We start from the raw sequence: 19152 nt of genomic DNA on the forward strand, positions 1-19152 counted from the left end.
GGGCTTTGTCAAGTCTGAGTGCGGGCTTTGGCAGGTCTGAGTGCGGGCTTTGGCAGGTCTGAGTGCAGGCTTTGGCAGGTCTGAGTGCGGGCTTTGGCAGGTTTGAGTGCGGGCTTTGGCGGGTCTGAGTGCGGGCTTTGGCGGGTCTGAGTGCGGGCTTTGGCAGGTCTGAGTGCAGGCTTTTGTGGGTCTGAGTGCAGGTCTTGTAAAGGACTGAGTGTGGTCTTTCTGAGGGATTTGAGTGCAGTTTTCAGATGAACTCTGTGTGGCTTTCTAAAAATACAATATTTGTGAGAAAAATCAACAAATCTATTGGATTTTGTTGATTGGGGTACAGTATTGATGGCCATGGTTGGAAGAGCATAAATTTGCATGCTGTTACTACTACTATTACTAATGAATATGCTTAATTACATTTTCCTTGTATTTTAGATTATTTATTGGACCGAATATTACCTGTTTATGAGTGTTTGGAGAAATTAGGGAACTCATTTCAGAATTACAAATCTAATCCAATTTGTAAGTTCTTTAATACTTTTCTCCCCTTTGTTGCTTGCATCCACATCTTCAGACATCATACATTTTATATACATACGTATATGTGTGTGTGTGTGTATATATATATAAATGGTTGTTTTCATGTTCAGTTACAAAAAACCAGTTTTACATTAACCCTTTAGCATTTAAACCGGCCAAATCCGGCCAAAAGTATTCTGCTTGTTTTATGTTCAAACTGGCCAGATCTGATCTCTCACACCAACCCTACAATATCGTTTTAAAAATTAACAGCTACCTCATCAAAATCTCATAGCTACAAGATAATGCATGATTAGTTCAAGACAATGTGGATAAAAAAGGATTAATTTTGGTAGAATAATGTGAACACTAAAGGGTTAATCTGATGGGTTACTCTACGCTTTTGTAGAGTAGAAATTTATTTATTAACTTCAAAGTCATCGTCAATAACATTCTTGTATAAGAATTATATATTATATACACACACACGCACACACATGCATAAAATGTATATTGCCCATCTATCTCAACTTTCCTGTTCCCTTTTACCCTCCTGTCCTTTTTGCCCCCTCTTTCCCCCTCTTACCTTCCTGACCCTTTTGTCCCCTCTTACCCTCCCATCCCTCTTACCCTCCTGTCCCTCTTTACCTCCCATCCCTCTTACCCTCCTGACCCTCTTGTCCCCTCTTACCCTCCTGACCCTTTTGTCCCCTCTTACCCTCCCATCCCTCTTACCCTCCTGTCCCTCTTTACCTCCCATCCCTCTTACCCTCCTGACCCTCTGTCCCTCTTACCCTCCTGACCCTTTTGTCCCCTCTTACCCTCCCATCCCTCTTACCCTCCTGTCCCTCTTACCCTCCCATCCCTCTTACCCTCCTGACCCTCTTGTCCCCTCTTACCCTCCTGACCCTTTTGTCCCCTCTTACCCCCCATCCCTCTTACCCTCCTGTCCCTCTTTACCTCCCATCCCTCTTACCCTCCTGACCCTCTTGTCCCCTCTTACCCTCCTGACCCTTTTGTCCCCTCTTACCCTCCCATCCCTCTTACCCTCCTGTCCCTCTTTACCTCCCATCCCTCTTACCCTCCTGACCCTCTTGTCCCCTCTTACCCTCCTGACCCTTTTGTCCCCTCTTCCCTCCCATCCTCTTACCCTCCTGTCCCTCTTTACCTCCCATCCCTCTTACCCTCCTGACCCTCTTGTCCCCTCTTACCCTCCTGACCCTTTTGTCCCCTCTTACCCTCCCATCCCTCTTACCCTCCTGTCCCTCTTTACCTCCCATCCCTCTTACCCTCCTGACCCTCTTGTCCCCTCTTACCCTCCTGACCCTTTTGTCCCCTCTTACCCTCCCATCCCTCTTACCCTCCCGTCCCTCTTACTCTCCCATCCCTCTTACCCTCCCATCCCTCTTACTCTCCCATCCCTCTTACCCTCCCATCCCTCTTACCCTCCCATCCTCTTACCCTCCTGACCCTCTTGTCCCCTCTTACCCTCTGACCCTCTTGTCCCCTTTTACCCTCCCGTCCCTCTTACTCACCCGTCACTCTTGTCCCCTGTTTCTCTTGCCTCCAATTGCTATCCTGTTCCTCTTTCTACTACTTATCTCCTTTAACTCTCTTGATCCCCTTTGCCATCCTCGACCCTTTTCTCCCCTTTTAATCTCTTGTCCCCTCTGGTCTCCTGTCGATCTTCTCTCTACAAACCAACCAAAGACCAAAATGTTTCAAGGTTGGAATCGTTTAGGGTCTGGCTGTACAGGACCAGGGACCAGGCCTGTTCACCTCTCCCTTCTTAAAACAACAACTGTTGCCTTATTGCTTTTACTCTCTCTCTCTCTCTCTCTCATCCTCTTCTTTCACACATGGAAAGCACCCCCTCCTCTTCTGCTCCCAGTTTACCAAGAAACTGGGTTTCTCCATGACCATCTCTTCTTATTTAGACCCTCCACAGTTACACTCTCATGTGTGCATTTTCTCTTTTGCCCCCCCCCCCCGGACAGTAAGCTGGGTTTTCCACCCTTCTTTCTCCCTCATATTCTCTCCTTCCCTCTCTTACACATTCTTTCATTGTCCCTCCTTTTTATTCTCTCTCCTTTCTCTTTCTCTCTCACCCTCTCACTTTCCTTTCACTCTCCCTCTTTCTTCTTCTCTCTCACCTCCATCCCTCTCTTCCACCTCTCTGTCTCTCCCTCCCCCCCTCCTCCCTTCTCTCTGACCTTTTCCTTCTCTTCCTCTTTCCCACCTCACTCAGTTTCTCTCTCTCCCACCTCACTCTCTCACAGTCTCTCTCTCTTCCTCTCTCCTACCTCACTCTCTCACAGTCTCTCTCTTTCTCTCTCACAGTCTCTCTCTCCCTCTCTCCTACCTCACTCTCTTACAGTCTCTCTCTCTCTCTCTCTCTTTCAGCTATACAAGACTTAATCACTTCAATGGTTGATTTTTCACACCGACTCTCCGACTCTGTCCAGTATGGTTTAGCAACGTCACACTCAGCCCAGCTAAGTGCTGGTGAAGGTAAGATGCTGTGTGGTGGTGTTCATGCTGTGTCTGTATTTCGACATGGCAGAATAGACCAATCCTCTGCACTCTTTAGTAGTAATAATAATAGTAATAATAATAATTCTTTCTACTAAAGGCACAAGGTCTGAAATATGTAGGGAGCATGTAAATCGATTTCATTGACCCCAGTGTATAACTGGTACTCACTTTATTTAAAGGAACAAAGGCAAAGTTGGCCTTGGTGGAATTTGAACTCAGAACGTAACGGCAGACAAAATACCTATTTCTTTACTAACCACAAGGGGCTAAACATAGAGGGGACAGATAAGGACAGACAAAGGGATTAAGTCGATTAGATTGACCCCAGTGCGTAACTGGTACTTAATTTATTGACCCTGAAAGGATGAAAGGCAAAGTCGACCTCGGCAGAATTTGAACTCAGAATGTAACGGCAGATGAAATACCGTTAGGCATTTCGCCCAGCGTGCTAACGTTTCTGCCAGCTCGCCGCCTTATACCACTAAGCATTTTGCTTGGGTTGCTAACAATTCTGCCAGCTTACCACCAAAGTAGTAGTAATAATAATAATGATAATGTGTGTAAAATTTGTCTCTATACATCATCATCTATTGTCCATGCTTCATGTTGGACAGTTTAACAAGATCGAATGGCATGAACAACTGCATCCAACTGCAGTTGGCAGGGTTTCTACAACTGGATGCCCTTCCTTATGCCAACCACTTCAGTGTGTCTTGGGTGCTTTTTACGTGGCACTGACAGTGGTAAGGTTGTCATGTGGCTTGCAAGGCTACAAAATGTTTGAGGAGGAGTGCCTATGTTCAGAGACTAAGGAGTAAAGGAGTAGAGAGGGATAAAGTGTGGGGAAAAAAAGGCCGGGGCAGAAGGGGTTTGTGAGGGAGGCCTCTACATGGTTGTTAGACCTGCTAGAAATAGCAATCAAATCTCTCTCAAGGAATCATTGAGAGGTGCTGGGAAGTGATAGAAATAGGGGAAATGAGGTGTCAGGATGGTTGGTCATAGTCGGCAGGGAGCAGAAGAGTGGTAATGATGATGTAGTAGACAGGGAGAATGGTGAAAGAAAAAAATAATGAGTTGTTTGGGTGGGTTTTGCAAGAGTGGGCCAGGAAGGGAGAGGGGAAAGATGGTGGTGCAGGGGGGAGGGGGACCAAGGATCAGTTTTATTAAAAACTAGCAGTATCGCCCTGCGTTGCTCGGGTTTGCAAGGGAAATAACTATAAAGCATTTTTAGAGAGTTATAGCCAAAAAATAGCAAAAAAATGGGGGAAAAAATGATGGTAAATTTTTTTTATAGTTAAAAAGGTCGAGTTGCGTCCCCTAGACAGTCTGTGGTTTGTGTTTCTGATTCTCGACCCCATGTCGAATTTATCGATCTTTTTCAGAACTGGGGGAACTTTTCAAAATTTTCGCTGCGTTAGTTTTGAATTATGACATTGGGCTATGTGTGTGTCAAGTTTCATCAGAATCGGTTGAAAGCCGTGGTCAGGGTGAGGGTACAACCAAACAGACACACAGAAACACACACAGACAAACTGCCGTTTATATAGAGAGAGATGAATTTGATTTTTCTGTATTTTTTTTGTTTCTATTTTGTATTTTCATTTGTTTCTTTCTTCTCCAGAATTAAACACGACCTGTAAGAACACAATTGACGAAAGCATGAAGGCGTTAACCCAAATAGAGAAAGGTAATTGAAGGGTTTCTGTTGGGGCTGGTAGTTGAACGCCTTCCACCCGCTCTCTCCAAGGGCAGCTCTGATTATGGCATGCCAGCCATGACTATCCTGTCTTTATTTGTTTTTTTGGGGGTTTTTTTTTCCTTTTTTCGAGTGGCTGAGTGGTAAGTAGCTTGCTTACCAACCACATGGTTCTGGGTTCAGTCCCACTGCGTGGCACCTTGGGCAAGTGTCTTCTACTATAGCCTCGGGCTGACCAAAGCCTTGTGAGTGGATTTGGTAGACGGAAACTGAAAGAAGCCCGTCGTATATATATATGTGTGCATGTATGTTTGTGTGTCTGTGTTTGTCCCCCTAGCATTGCTTGACAACCGATGCTGGTGTGTTTACGTCCCCCGTCACTTAGCGGTTCGGCAAAAGAGACCGATAGAATAAGTTCTGGGCTTACAAAAGAATAAGTCCCGGGGTCGAGTTGCTCGACTAAAAGCGGTGCTCCAGCATGGCTGCAGTCAAATGACTGAAACAAGTAAAAGAGAGAGTAAGAGTAAATACCAGCATGGCTCTACGGTTAAGAAGCTTACCCTACACCCACATGGTTCCTGGTTCAGTCCCACTGCATGACACCTTGGGCAAGTGTCTTTTCCTATAGCCTTAGGCTGGCTAATGCCTTGTGAGTGAATTTGGTAGATGGAAACTGTGTGGAAGCCTGTTACACACACGCACACATATATGTGGCTGTGTGGTTAGGAAGCTTGATTCTCAACTACATGGTTCCAGGTTCAGTCTCACTATGTAGCACTTTGAGCGAGTGTCTTCAACTGTAGACTTGGCCACCCGAAGTCTTGTGTGTGACTTTGGTAGGCAGAAGTTCTGTTGTGTGTATATGTTTGTGAAAGTGCTTGTGACTCCTTCAATGTGTGTGTGTGACAACCAGCCCTCTTTCACATGCACACACGCACCTTCATGTTGGGGCGAGGTCACTTGACCCTGTTATCTCCCCTACTATCCCTCTAGCGTTTAACGTCTGACATCTGATCTCTGACTTCTGCCTGAAATCAGAACGCCATGATAGACTGTTAGCTCCTACACGCATTTTTTTTCTCTCCTTGTTTTTTTTCTGTGTATCTTTCTGTCGAAGAGCGTAGGCTCGAGACATAAAAGACTTGTTCTATTTCTATTCCTGTACTCCACCTGCCTTCGTCTTTTGTTTATTTTCATAAACCTTCCCGTTATATATTATTTAATACCAACACTCATCAAACGAGCCTAGTTTGTCAAGTTTGAATATGCTTCTACAAATATGTGAACTACTAATACAAACATACATGTGCACACACACACAAATGTATGATATTTAGCAGTTTTCACACATTGTGAAGCATAGTGAAGGCTGTGGTTCACTGAGGTCATAATATGGCTGAAACCTATCTGATGTTGCCTCCCCTTATATATCAGAAGATTGAAATTAATGATGTACACTATCATTATTCACCTGTAAAAACAACTCCTCTGCTTGGCCATGTGGTTAAGACATTCACTTCAGCCCTGTGACAAATTGGACCCAGGTTCAATCTCAATGATTGAGTGGCTGCTGTCATACATTCTAGTGAATCCAAATCTTATATAAGAGAAAGAAGGAAATTGTATTGAAGCCTGTTCGATGGAACAGACTGTATTTGTTCTTGTGCAACAGATCTAACTCATTGTCATGTTTCACACCATCCCCTTGACCCTTGGGAAGACCACGTTTTTTGATTCAAGGACCACTCCCTCCTCCTCCCTTGCCAGCCATGGGACTCTATCCTCCAACTACTTCCCTTTAGATTGAACTTACTTCAGTGCTCCCATATTGGGTGACCCCTGAGGCAGTCAAAGTACTCCAGCTGGGTCATTCGACAGCCTCCTTCAGTGCAAGTTCCCTGTCCATCATTTGATGCCAGTTCCTCTTAGGATGTCCCCTGTACTGTTGCCTCTAAGGGTTCCACTTAAGGATTTAATCAATGAGTGTGATAGTTGGAAACTTACATGTTCCAGCCAACTCTGTTGGCACTTGCAGATGGTGATGGTCGCTAGGCATTGGGCTGATCTTCTCGTGACCTCTTCATCATCATCATCACTGTTTTATGTCCACTTTCCATGCTGGCATGGGTTGGACAGTTTGACTGGGGACTGACAAGCCAGAAGGCTGCACCAGGCTCCAGTCTGATCTGGCAGTGTTTCTACAGCTGGATGCCTTTCCTAATGCCAACCACTCCAAGAGTGTAGTGGGTACCTTTTATGTGCCACCAGCACAGGAACCTGTCAGGCGGGCCTGGCATCATTCACGTTTGGATAATCCTTTTTACATGCCACCGGCACGGAAGCTAGTCATGGGTTACTGGCATTGGCCACATTCAAATGGTGCTTTTAACGTGCCATCGGCATGGGGGGCCAGTCAGGCGGTCCTGGCATCAATCACATACTGATAAAGTCCTTATATTTGATGCTTAGTATTTTCCAGAAGCCTTTACTTCCAACTGCATCCAGTTTCTTTTTCTGGGGATGCTTTTCACCTGCCTTGTTTCACAGCCATATGCGAGAGGAGAGAGTTTGTTGGATTTGCAGAACCACAATATGGCTTTTAGAGAAGATTTCTTGCTCTTCCAGGTTTTACTAAACTAGTTGAATTCTGCTGATATGTTTCCCATTCTGCAATTAAGCACCTTCACCCTGTCTTGTTTGCAGTGAATCAAGCTGCCAAGATAGATGAAGGTGTCTATGACCCGTGCTTTCTTCTGGTCAGGAAATGTGTCTCAGTATATGTTTTTGCTTTCCCTCAAGGCCACGCTAAATCCTATCCACTTTGTGTGCTTGTTGCAGATGAGAACTCTGTGTTGGCACAGTTTGGTGTAGTCTTAGAAAACGTCAAGAAGATGCAGTCTTGTGCTGAGACGCTGTTACCAAAGATTGCTGATGTGAAAGACAAGGAGATTGGAGACATGGTTGAATCAGAGATGCAACTCACAACAAGTGCCATTGACCTTGCAGCCAGTAAAATTGAGGTAGGTTGCTGCTTTTGTTTATCAGGTGTGACTGTGTGGTAGGACATATGCTTCCCTTTTCACTCACATGGTTCTGGGTTCAGTCCCACTGTGTGGCACCTTATATCTAAAATAAATAATATTGCTTCCTGTATATGATTCACTTCTTTAAAAAGGTTCCTCAATGCCACCTTGGGGTATTGACGTAACAAGGGGGAAAGTCCCTCACCCTCTATTTTAATGTTTTCATTGCAAACAACTCTGATAACTTACTGAAAGAAATAAAAACCATCGGAGGTGCCTTTTCGGTAAAAAAAAAAAAAAATTGTAAATATTTTCAGAGGATAGGGTGTATGATTCAAGGGAGATTTGGCTGTTGTTTCTAGCACATTCCAAACTACACTCCGTTTTCATTCTTGCATTTGTCACATGTATTTCTAGCAGAAAAATATGCTATTCAAATGAATCCTCATTTGTGTACCTCTGTTTTGAAATCATTGTGAATAAATGCCGGCCATGACCTTCTCTGCTCTCCAATGCTTAAATTATAAACAGAAATGGGGGGGGGGGGGCAGGGAGTGAGATTGCAAAACAATCAATTTTCCACATCTTCTTTATAGCATATAAATGTATTTATGGGGAGAAAAATATTGAAAGCTTCAACACATTTGACAGTGAGTAAGAAATGAGGAAGTACTAGAAACAACAGCCAAATCTCCTTTAAATTACTCACTTTTTCTTTTGAAAATATAAACAATATTTTAGCAAAAAGGTTTTGAAATGCCAAAAAAATTGGCCTGGAGTGGGATGATGAAGGGGCGGGGTTCTACAAAAGAATTTTTTTTTCATAAAAAGATGTCCCTCCCCATTATTTTGAAGGCTGTCGTTTAAAAGAAATTGGGGAGATCAGATGGAGTGGCTGCAACTTATTGGGTTTTCCTGATCCAAAACTGGTTTTTCTTTTTCTTTTGAAATGCCTCTCCCTACCACCTTGGAACAAATTTTCCCCATAAATTTCTTCGTAATTGTAATCTCTGCCATTTGAAAGGTATTTGGTAAAATCTCATTAAAGGATATCCATTTTCCTGAAAGCTATGAGGGAAAACAGTTGGATCGTGTGAATTTTCTAAAACTCCTCTATCCATACCCTCAGAAAAATTCTTTCCCATAAATCCCTATATAGGCGCAGGAGTGGCTGTGTGGTAAGTAGCTTGCTAACCAACCACATGGTTCCGGGTTCAATCCCACTGGGTGGCACCTTGGGCAAGTGTCTTCTGCTATAGCCCCGGGCCGACCAAAGCCTTGTGAGTTGATTTGGTAGACAGAAACTGAAAGAAGCCTGTTGTATAGATGTATATATATATGTGTGTGTTTGTGTGTCCCCCTAGCATTGCTTGACAACCGATGCTGGTGTGTTTATGTCCCCGTTACTTAGCAGTTCGGCAAAAGAGACCGATAGAATAAGTACTGGGCTTACAAAAGAATAAGTCCCGGGGTCGAGTTGCTCGATTAAAGGCGGTGCTCCAGCATGGCTGCAGTCAAATGACTGAAACAAGTAAGAGTAAAGAGTAATATACTCTGCATCCACAGCATCTAAGGGGTATTTGTTGAAAATTTCGTTAAAAAGTATACATTTTTCTGAAAGTTATGTGGCAACAAATTTGGGTGGAGTACCCATCTGTAATCATGCTGCTATACCTACCTTTCTACCTGTCTGTCTGTCTATCTGTGTTAAGGCTATGAGTTTATAACCCGAGTGGATCCAACTCCTTCTTGTCCGTACATAAAACAGTAGGGTGTGATTTGAGGAAAATTTGGCTGCTATTTCTACCACTGAGAGGTCTCCTTCATTGGCTCGTAGTAACCTGTGTGTACATTGATGTTTTTTGTAGGAAATGTTGAAGAAAACGCAGGAAGACACAACTGGTTTAAATCTGGAGGTCAACGAAAGTATTCTCGATGCGTGCACAGGCCTTATGCAGGTCAGTGAGGCACAGTGTGGCATTGTGCCGCTCTGTTGTTGTTTTAATTTTTTTTTATTGTTTCTATCTTTGTTGAAATCTATATACACCCATCTTTGCATGCACACACACACACGTGTATGTGTGTAGATTTTTATGGAGTGGTGCACAGATTGTACGATTAGGAAAAGGACGTAGTCAGGATGGAGGATAAGAACGATTTATTCACTGCTTCTGTCTCTCTTTTGGAAGATTCATCATGAATGATATATTTATGAAAAAATTCATACCTTTTATGTATATATATATATATAAAATGTGAAATTAGAGATAAAACCACTATTATGCAACTCAGTGATAGACATAAACTAATACATAAATAACAAATAATATAAATATAATTATAATATATATATATATATATATATATAATTTTTTTTTTCAAAAAGTATAAAAAGAATGATAAATATACTTACTATAGTATATTTATCGTTCTTTTTATACTTTTTGAAAAAAATAATTATATATATATTATATTAATTATATTTATATTATTTGTTATTTATGTATTAGTTTATGTCTATCACTGTTTGAGTTGCATAATAGTGGTTTTATCTCTAATTCATATTTTATATATTTACTGTGAAATTTGATTTAATACTAAATCTAATTTTTCCCTGTAAGTTTGGAGCTATACTCCCTAATATTATTATATATATATATATATCATCATCATCATCATCATTTAGCGTCTGTTCTCCATGCTGGCATGGGTTAGATGGTGCAACTGGGGTCTGGGAAGCCAGAAGGCTGCACCAGGCTCCAGTCTGATCTGGCAATGTTTCTACAGCTGGATGCCCTTCCTAACGCCAACCACTCTGTGAGTGTAGTGGGTGCTTTTTAAGTGCCACCGGCATGCATATATGGGTACAGGATGCCACCAACAGTGCAAATAACATGAAATACATTAAGAAATGAGAAAATAAGTAAACAATAAAAAATGGAAAACAAGACAAGTGAACCCAGAAAAAAGGACCCTTCATCAGTTGTCGACTTTCTATCTACTCCCCATTTCAATCATTCAACGACAATATGAGTCTTCAAAGACAGTTGCACCCATAAATTCTAAAATAAAATTTTGGATTTATGGAGGGTCAAAGTTGGGAACAAAAAAAAAATGATAGTGGAGACCCCTATTTTGTGCGTGTGTGTGGGTGGGTGAGAGTAAAAGACCTGGCATTCTGTTAGTGATAGTGAAGAGGGTTCCACTTGATCTGATGAATGGAACAGTCTGCTCATGAAATTAACGTGCAAGTGGCTGAGTACTCCACAGTTCTCAGGGAGATTCAGCATCATACAGAATGTGACAAGGCTGGCCCCTTTGAAATATGACAGCTGAGTGAATTGGGGCAATGAGAAATATAAGTGTCTCGACCAAGGACAGAACATCACTGGGAATTGAACTCTCAACCTTACAATCATGAGCCAACATCCCTAACCACTCAGCCATGCACCATCTCCTTTTTTTGAAGACATGGTCATCGTTGTTGTTGTTATTATTAAGGCAGTAAACTGGCAGAATCGTTAGCACACTGGATGAAATGCTTGGTGGTATTTTTCCTGTTGCTAAGCCCTGAGTTCAAATTCTGCGGAGGTTGACTTTGCCTTTCATCCTTTTGGGATTGATGTGACTGACTCACCCCTTCCCCCGAAATTGCTGCCCTTGTGGCAAAATTTGAAACCATTATTATTATTATTATTATTATTATTATTATTGTTATTATTATTGTTATTATTATTGTTATTATTACCTCTGTCTTAGCGAAGGCGGGGGTATTTTTTCCAATTGTGTTTGTTTGTTTGTCTGTGGACAAGATATCTCAAGAACCACTGGATGGATTCGGATGAAACCTTCAGGGATGTTTGGCCTTGGAACTGGCACAAACTGATTAGATTTTGGCATCAATCTGGTACCGGACAAGGATTCTGGATTATTTTTCTGGTTGTTGTTTTACTTAATTTTTGAGAGCGGTCGGGTTCATTTTTAGTATTGTCATTTGTGAAAGCAGTCGTGTTTATTTCAGATATTCTCGTTTTAAAAATCATTTCTGGCTAATCATTGAGAGGATGTTAGTGTAGCATTGATGAAGGCTTGCACTCTCTGAGTGTTGTTATTGTTATTATTATTTGTTTATTTATTTTCCAGGCTATAAAAGTGCTTGTTGAGAAATCTCGAGATTTACAAAAAGAAATCGTTGCCCAAGGGCGGGTAAGTGAAATGTTTCTTTTTCTTTAACTTTTCTTAGAAAGAATTTTTTTTTTTTTTTTCCATTTGGCTAATTTTGTTTCCTGGCCAGCAATTTGGGGGGAAAAACTGAAGTTGATGACATTGATCCCAGCATTCAGTTGGTACTTGATTTTATTGATTAAGGTGGTGAACTGGCAGATACGTTAGCACGCCGGGCGAAATGCTTAGCGGTATTTCAGCTGCCGTTACGTTCTGAGTTCAAATTCCGCCGAGGTCAACTTTGCCTTTCATCCTTTCAGGGTCGATAAATTAAGTACCAGTTATGCACTGGGGTCGATGTAATCGACTTAATCCATTTGTCTGTCCTTGTTTGTCCCCTCTATGTTTAGCCCCTTGTGGGTAGTAAAGAAATGGGTACTTGATTTTATTGACCCCCAAAAGGGTGAAAGAAACAACAGTTTGACAGAACAATGAAACTAGAAAGAATGCTCCAGCATGGGAACGATTCTGTCAGCTCACCACCCAAACAATGATGATAATGATAATCCTTTCTGCTAAAGGCACAAGGCCTGAAATTTGTGGGGAGGGGACAAGTCAATTACATCGACCCCAGTGTTTCACTGGTACTTAATTTATTGACCCCCGAAATTGGCAGAATTTTAACCCAGAACATGGCAATAATAGTAACAATAATGATAATAATTCTATTTATTATTGGCCCAAAGCCTGAAATTTTGTGTGATTACATTGACCCCAGGGACTTATTGGATTCAGAATATAAAGGAAGATAACTCAATACTGGAACATGGCCACAATTTGTAGAAGATTGGTGAGGTGGGGGGATCAGTTAAATCTGCTTTTCTTTTCTCTCTCTCTCTCTCTCTCTGTCTCTCATTCACTCTGTTTCTTTCTCACACCCCCCATCACATTTGCTCTCCCTCTCTTATTAAATCTCTGTCTCACTATACTACCTCCCACTCTCTTTTCTTCCTCCCCCTCCCTCTATATAAACTATTTCCTTATCCCTGACCCCTAACTCTTCCCTCTCCTCTCTATTGCAGGGTGCCTCATCAGCCAAAGAGTTCTACAACAAACACCATCGCTGGACTGAGGGACTCCTCTCAGCTGCCAAGGCTGTCGGATGGGGAGCTACTGCCACCATGTAAGTATACACCGTATATATAATAATTATTATTTGAGGGAATAAAACCCAAACTTACAAGGAGAAAAATTCAATTTAGAAATCATCATCGTCGTTTAACGTGCGTTCTCCATGCTAGCATGGGTTGGACGGTTCAACCAGGGTCTGGGAAGCCAGGAGGCTGCACCAGGCTCTAGTCTGATCTGGAAGTGTTTCTACAGCAGGATGCCCTTCCTAACGCCAACCACTCCGTGAGTGTAGTGGGTGCTTTTTACGTGCCATCTGCACGGGCCAGAGCAGGCTGGCAAACTGCCACGATCGGTTGGTGCTTTTACGTGTCACCGACACGGACACCAGTCAGGCGGTGCTAGTATCTGCCACGTTCATACTGTGCTTTTTACATGTCACCAGCACAGGTGTCTTAACTACAATTTCCATTTGAATATATATATATATGTGGCTAACCACATGGTTTAGGGTTGGTTTGAGCATCAGGCTTACAATCTTGATGTAAAAGATGGCGTTAAAAGGATGCTGTGCCCATTCATGTGTGTATAGGAGTGAAATGTTCTCAGTAGTTTTTGGTGTATGATAAATAACTTATATTGTAATAATATAATTGTAATTTCAAATTTTGCCACAAGGGCAGCAGTTTTGGGGGAAGAGGATAGTTGATTACATCAACCCCCAATGTTTCACTGGTACTTTATTGACCCCAAAGGGGTGAGAGCAAAGTCAACCTCAGTGAAATTTGAACTCAGAACGTAGCAGCAGACAAAAGGCCACTAAGCATTTTGCCTGACCTGCTAACGATTCTGCCGACTCACCTTACTATTAATAATAATAATAACAACTAGTTGGACCTATGAAAAATCCATGGAAAATGTAAAAAATGTAATTATAGGGACACAAATGCACCAACATTGGTTGTCAAGAAATAGTGGTGGTGGTGATGGGACAAACACAGACACACACACATACATACATATATGATGGGCTTGGAGGTAGTGGTGATGGTGGCTGGTGTGATTTTGTGGTTTGCTGGTATGCTGAGAGAGATCCAGTGGGCCCCTAACTGGTGGCCGGTGTGTTGGTGATGCCATCTGGTGCAATGGTCTTCCTCACAGTACTTCGTGGTAGACAATATTCTGTGTGTTTGTCACACCACGTTTTCGCCATTGTTTGTTATCCCAATCGAGGGTCATAATTCTTTGATATTGTTCATTGCTCATGCTCTTGAAAATGCGAGTTATAATTGGCCGTGAGAAAATACCAGTTGAGGCAAATGTATTCCAACTGTTTCAAATGTTTGCCCTTGAGCCTAATTAATTGTCATCGAATATGTAAGACGAAGTGGAAACTGAAGTCTGTTTAGTGTGAATGGAATATTTGCATCACTTGGGCTAAGTTTAATTCTGGGAATTAGAAGTGTACGACCTCTGTTGGAGCCTCTTACCAATGATGCCTCTACACAATGTTCATGAAGTCTTTGCACTTTCATGCAAGTTCCATTACTCAAAATATTTCTTAGCAGCATTACAATAGACCCTATTTTTAAGTTGAGACAATGAGGAGGCAAACCGGATGGAGTGAGTGAGTTTATGAATTCAAATGGATAGTTCTGAACCTCCTCTTCCTTATTGCAGGACACTGAATCTGTGCTTAAGTACGTTTTAAGGGCCTCTGGTATAATGTTAAGGACTTTTTCATTTATTGCAAGACAGAATTTTTAGGAGATAAAATTACTCGTTTTTCCATTTCTTCTGGCGTGCAGTTGTTGAAAATTTCTGGGTACAAATGAAAATGCAAAAGAACAAAATAATAAATGGATTTTTGAATAAAAGTTTGGTAATTGTGTTTATTTCCCCCACGAGACACTTATTATTGCAAACACATTTTAACTAACCTATACTATACGCACACACAAATACTTTCATATATGTCTCGAGTTGTAGCTGTAATTCAAAGGGGCCAGCCTTGTCATATTCTGTGTGAGGCTGAATCTCCCTGAGAACTTGTGAGTTAATTTTATCCTCGTGTGGTAATGAAAAGTGAAATTGGCATCCAATATTTGCTGTGTGTATGTATCTATGTATGAACTTTTCTTTGGATTTATGTATCTACTGTGTCTCTCTCTTTCTCTTTCACTTCCTCTGTGTCCCTCTTCTCTCCCGCTTTTAATTTAACAATGTGTGTATGTATATATGTATCTACTTTTCCTGCAATTTATTAAACATTTAAAAACACAAAATGAACATCACCACCACTCACTGTCTTTCTCACTCTTCTCTTTCTCTCTTACTTCCTCTCCTCCTCTCTCTTGCTTTGCCACTTCTTTGAAGTGTGACACACACAACAGGTACATACAAAAAGAAAAAGTTAGCGTATTAATATTGTTAATAATAGTAGTAGTAGTAGTAGTAGTAGTATAACAATAATAATGATACATACACATATATACACTCACACACTCATGCATAATTGTCTGTTTGTTGTTCCAGGGAGGCTGCTGATAAAGTTGTCCAGGGTGAAGGCAAATTTGAGGAACTAATTGTGTATTCCAAAGAGATTGCTGCCAGTACAATCCAGCTAGTGGTTGCCTCGAAGGTCAAAGCTGACCGCAACAGCAAACATCTCAAAGAACTGACCGATGCCTCAAAGAAGGTCAACCAAGCGGCCGGAAAAGTGATTGGTTCAGCTAAAACAGGGGCAAACGCTATCGAAGAACGAAGTAAGACATTTTATCTTGTCTAACAAGATTTTCTTTATCTTTTGCTACGGCCATGCTGGGGCACTGACTTGAAGGGTTTTAGTTGAATAAATTGACCCCAGTACTTTGTTTGTTTTTTCTGTAAAGTCTATTAGTCTCTCTTTGCCATACTGCTAAGTCACACTTATACACACACAAATATATTTTCTCATTCCTTTTAACCTATATGGTTTCCATGACATATAAGTGACCAAGATAGCAACACTCCCTGAATGGGGGAGTGTCTGTTGCAGGGTCCAAGGCCAGGAATTTTGAGGGGAAGGGATGGACAAGTTGATTCCATGAACCCCCTACACTCGACTGATTCTTTAGTTGAATGACCCCACTGAAAAGATGAAACGCAAAAGATGACCTCAGTAAGATTTGAACTCACAAAATAAAGAGTTACAAGAAATGCCTCTAAGTATTTTGCCCAACATGCTAACAATTCTGCTAGCTTACCTTGGGGGGGGGCATAAAAACCATCCGATTGCCAACCTCTTGACCGCACCACAATGCCTGCTGCTCTTTGCTCTTGTTTTTTTTGTTTTCATCATTGTGGTCAGGTCATTTTTGTATTTTGATTTTTTTCCTTCATCATCAATCTTTCTTTAACCCTAGGCATCTGTCTCCCAGTCGGCAAAATATCATCGTCCTTCCTTTGTTCATACACCTTTAAAAGTTTTAATAAATTTTCTTAATTCTGCTCCACCCATCCTTTCTGTTCTCCTTGTATCAGTCTATCTTGATAAAGTCCCTCAATCTGTTCTCCTTCCCTCAACTTGTAATGTCCCCTCTGTGTCCCACTGGTGGCAATAAAATGAATCATTCTTATCCTGTCTCCTCCCCAGGTTTAATGGACTTTTCCAGTCTAAACTTACATCAGACCAAAAAGCAGGAAATGCAGATAAAGGTGAGTAAATGACCACCCCTGAAGAATTGGGTTTCACAATAAACCAACAAGAGATCTTCTCTATGGTAGCTAGGCATGGTAGAAATAACAGCCAAATGTCCCTCAATTCACACCCTACTGTCTTATGTATCTATGAGCCAATGAGGGAGACATCTACATGATAGCTAGATCTGGTAGAAATAGCAGCCAAACCAAATCTCCCTCAAGTCACACCCTACTCTCTTACATGCACGTGCATATATATATGTGCGTACATATTTGCACACACACATACATGTATATACATACTCACACACACACATGCATATACATACATATATTCATATACACATGTGTACATAACTCTCCACCTATGTTTCTATCTCATCATCATCCGCTTTCCATGCTGGCATGGGTTGGACAATTTCACTGAAAACTGTTAAGCCAGAGGGCTGCACCAGTTTCCAATCTGATTTGGCAAGATTTCTACTGCTGGATGCCCTTCCAAACATCATCCACTCTGAAAGTGTAGTGGGTGCTTCTTATGTGCCACTGGCACGGGTACCATTGACCTGACGCCGCCATCGGCCACAACTATGGTCTCACTTGGCTTGACAGGTCAACACAAACATGGGATATCACCAGAGGTCTTGGTCACCTGTCACTGCCTCCATGGGGCCCAGTACTCAAATGGTGCTTTTTGCATGCTGGTCAGATGGCACTGGCATCAGTCGCAACCACACACACACACACACAATACATAGACACAACATTTAGTACCTGTATCAAAGTCCAATGCTTTAATTAACAGGTGTTGATTCTTGAGATGGAGAAGGACTTGAAGAATGAGTATGAGAAATTAAGCAACATTCGCAAGCACCATTACCAGCTGGCTGGTGAGAGTGAAGGCTGGGATGTTGAAGAGGTAAGTAGCTGGGTCTTCTTAATTCCACTTTTGCTTACCATTCCATGTGGTCTGTTTATTTTTGTCTGACTGACTAATTGACAATATATATATATATGTATATAAATATATATATATATAAATATTTATATATATATATATAAAAAATAGAAGTTGAAAATGCACTGGGAATAGTTAAAATATTTTTTATTAATCGATTTAAAGCTTTAACCGGTTTCACAGTTTACACAGATTTTCTATTTGAACTTTTTGAAAATCTGTGAAACTCGTTAAAGCTTTAAATATATTAATAATAAAAAATATTTTAACTATTCTCAGTGCATTTTCAACTTTTATTTTTCCTATATTTCTACCCATGTGGAATAGAATAATTTTGTTTTTTACTTACATACAGGCTGCGTAAGGTATTTGAGGACAGATTTATGTTTATAAAAAAAACAGATATATGATAACAGATAATAACCTTATTTATCAGAAAATGCTTTGAGGATAGAAATAAACCTTCTTTTCTAAAATGTTATTCAATAAAGCCACCTTCAGCTTCAACAACTGCTTCTATATGAGATCTACATTCTCGAATCAAGTGATCCTTGTTCATTTTGGACATTACTCTGACTATGGCAGCTTTCAAAGAATCTTGGTGTTATGGGCATGTTCATTGACCTCTCTCTCAACAATGCTCCACATGGATTAAGATCTGGGGAATTAGGAGGCCAAATGTTAGGGGTTGTGTGATCATGAAAACTTTCAACCATCCATTCTTGTGTTACTAGAGCCATGTGTGATAGTGCAGAGTCTTACTGAAACACATATGGCCTTCCACTGCATACACCGTCTATCCAGGGCTTAGCAATTATTTCCAGGATCTCAATGTAGACAGCAGAGTTAACTCTAAGTCCTTGTGGGAAGAAGTAAGGAGGCATCACATGTCCTTCATTGCTAACAACTTGTAAAACCATGACAGTTGCAGGAAATTTTGTATGCATAACACTTGAAACTTCAGAAGGGTCTGCACATAACCTGTCTGTCATTTCTTCTGTTAACTTTTTGATCTTGGTCAAAGATTTTCTCGTTTGAGAAAAACCAAATCAAATCTTCTTCTGCTGAATTTTTCAGTTTGTTTAAGAGCCTTTTACATCTGATGTAGTGATTTTCTTTGCTTTTTCTGACAATTGACCTTTCCTCATCATATAAGACTTATATCTGATGTCTTTGTGGACAACATTTCTGACTGTTCCTTCTGACACATGAAGATCTTTCGCAATTGACCTCAAGGACTTTCTGAGATTGTAATCAATAGTCTGTTGAACTTGTTGGATAAATTCAGGTGTTCTTAAGACTTCAGAGCATTTAGAATGCTTTTTATGCTTTGATACTGGTGATACATTTCCATCTTCAGTCTCTAACTCCTTACAAACTTTGTAGACGAAAGATCTGGCAACTTTTAAAAATCAAGATATTTCTAAATTGCTATGCTCAGCCTTTATAAC

The 19152-nt window shown here is 41.1% G+C and overlaps 1 protein-coding gene across 12 annotated transcripts in view; it reads left to right on the forward strand.

Annotated features, from left to right (window-relative positions):
• The window catches only part of LOC115226081 (huntingtin-interacting protein 1), a 151992-nt gene that overhangs the window by 98238 nt on the left and 34602 nt on the right, over positions 1-19152 (forward strand). For all 12 annotated transcript variants that reach the window (XR_005004264.1, XR_005004263.1, XR_005004265.1 and 9 more), the window contains 10 exons: positions 433-519; positions 2920-3027; positions 4673-4738; positions 7586-7767; positions 9639-9728; positions 11914-11976; positions 13017-13117; positions 15598-15827; positions 16697-16758; positions 17549-17662. Coding sequence is in view for 2 of the 12 variants with exons in the window: in XM_036514918.1 (XP_036370811.1) it covers positions 433-519; positions 2920-3027; positions 4673-4738; positions 7586-7767; positions 9639-9728; positions 11914-11976; positions 13017-13117; positions 15598-15827; positions 16697-16758; positions 17549-17662 (1103 nt within the window). In the remaining 10 variants the exon portion in view is untranslated. The remainder of the gene's footprint in view (positions 1-432; positions 520-2919; positions 3028-4672; positions 4739-7585; positions 7768-9638; positions 9729-11913; positions 11977-13016; positions 13118-15597; positions 15828-16696; positions 16759-17548; positions 17663-19152) is intronic.

This window comes from Octopus sinensis, linkage group LG29 (assembly GCF_006345805.1).
Source record: "Octopus sinensis linkage group LG29, ASM634580v1, whole genome shotgun sequence".
Lineage (NCBI taxonomy): Eukaryota > Metazoa > Mollusca > Cephalopoda > Octopoda > Octopodidae > Octopus > Octopus sinensis.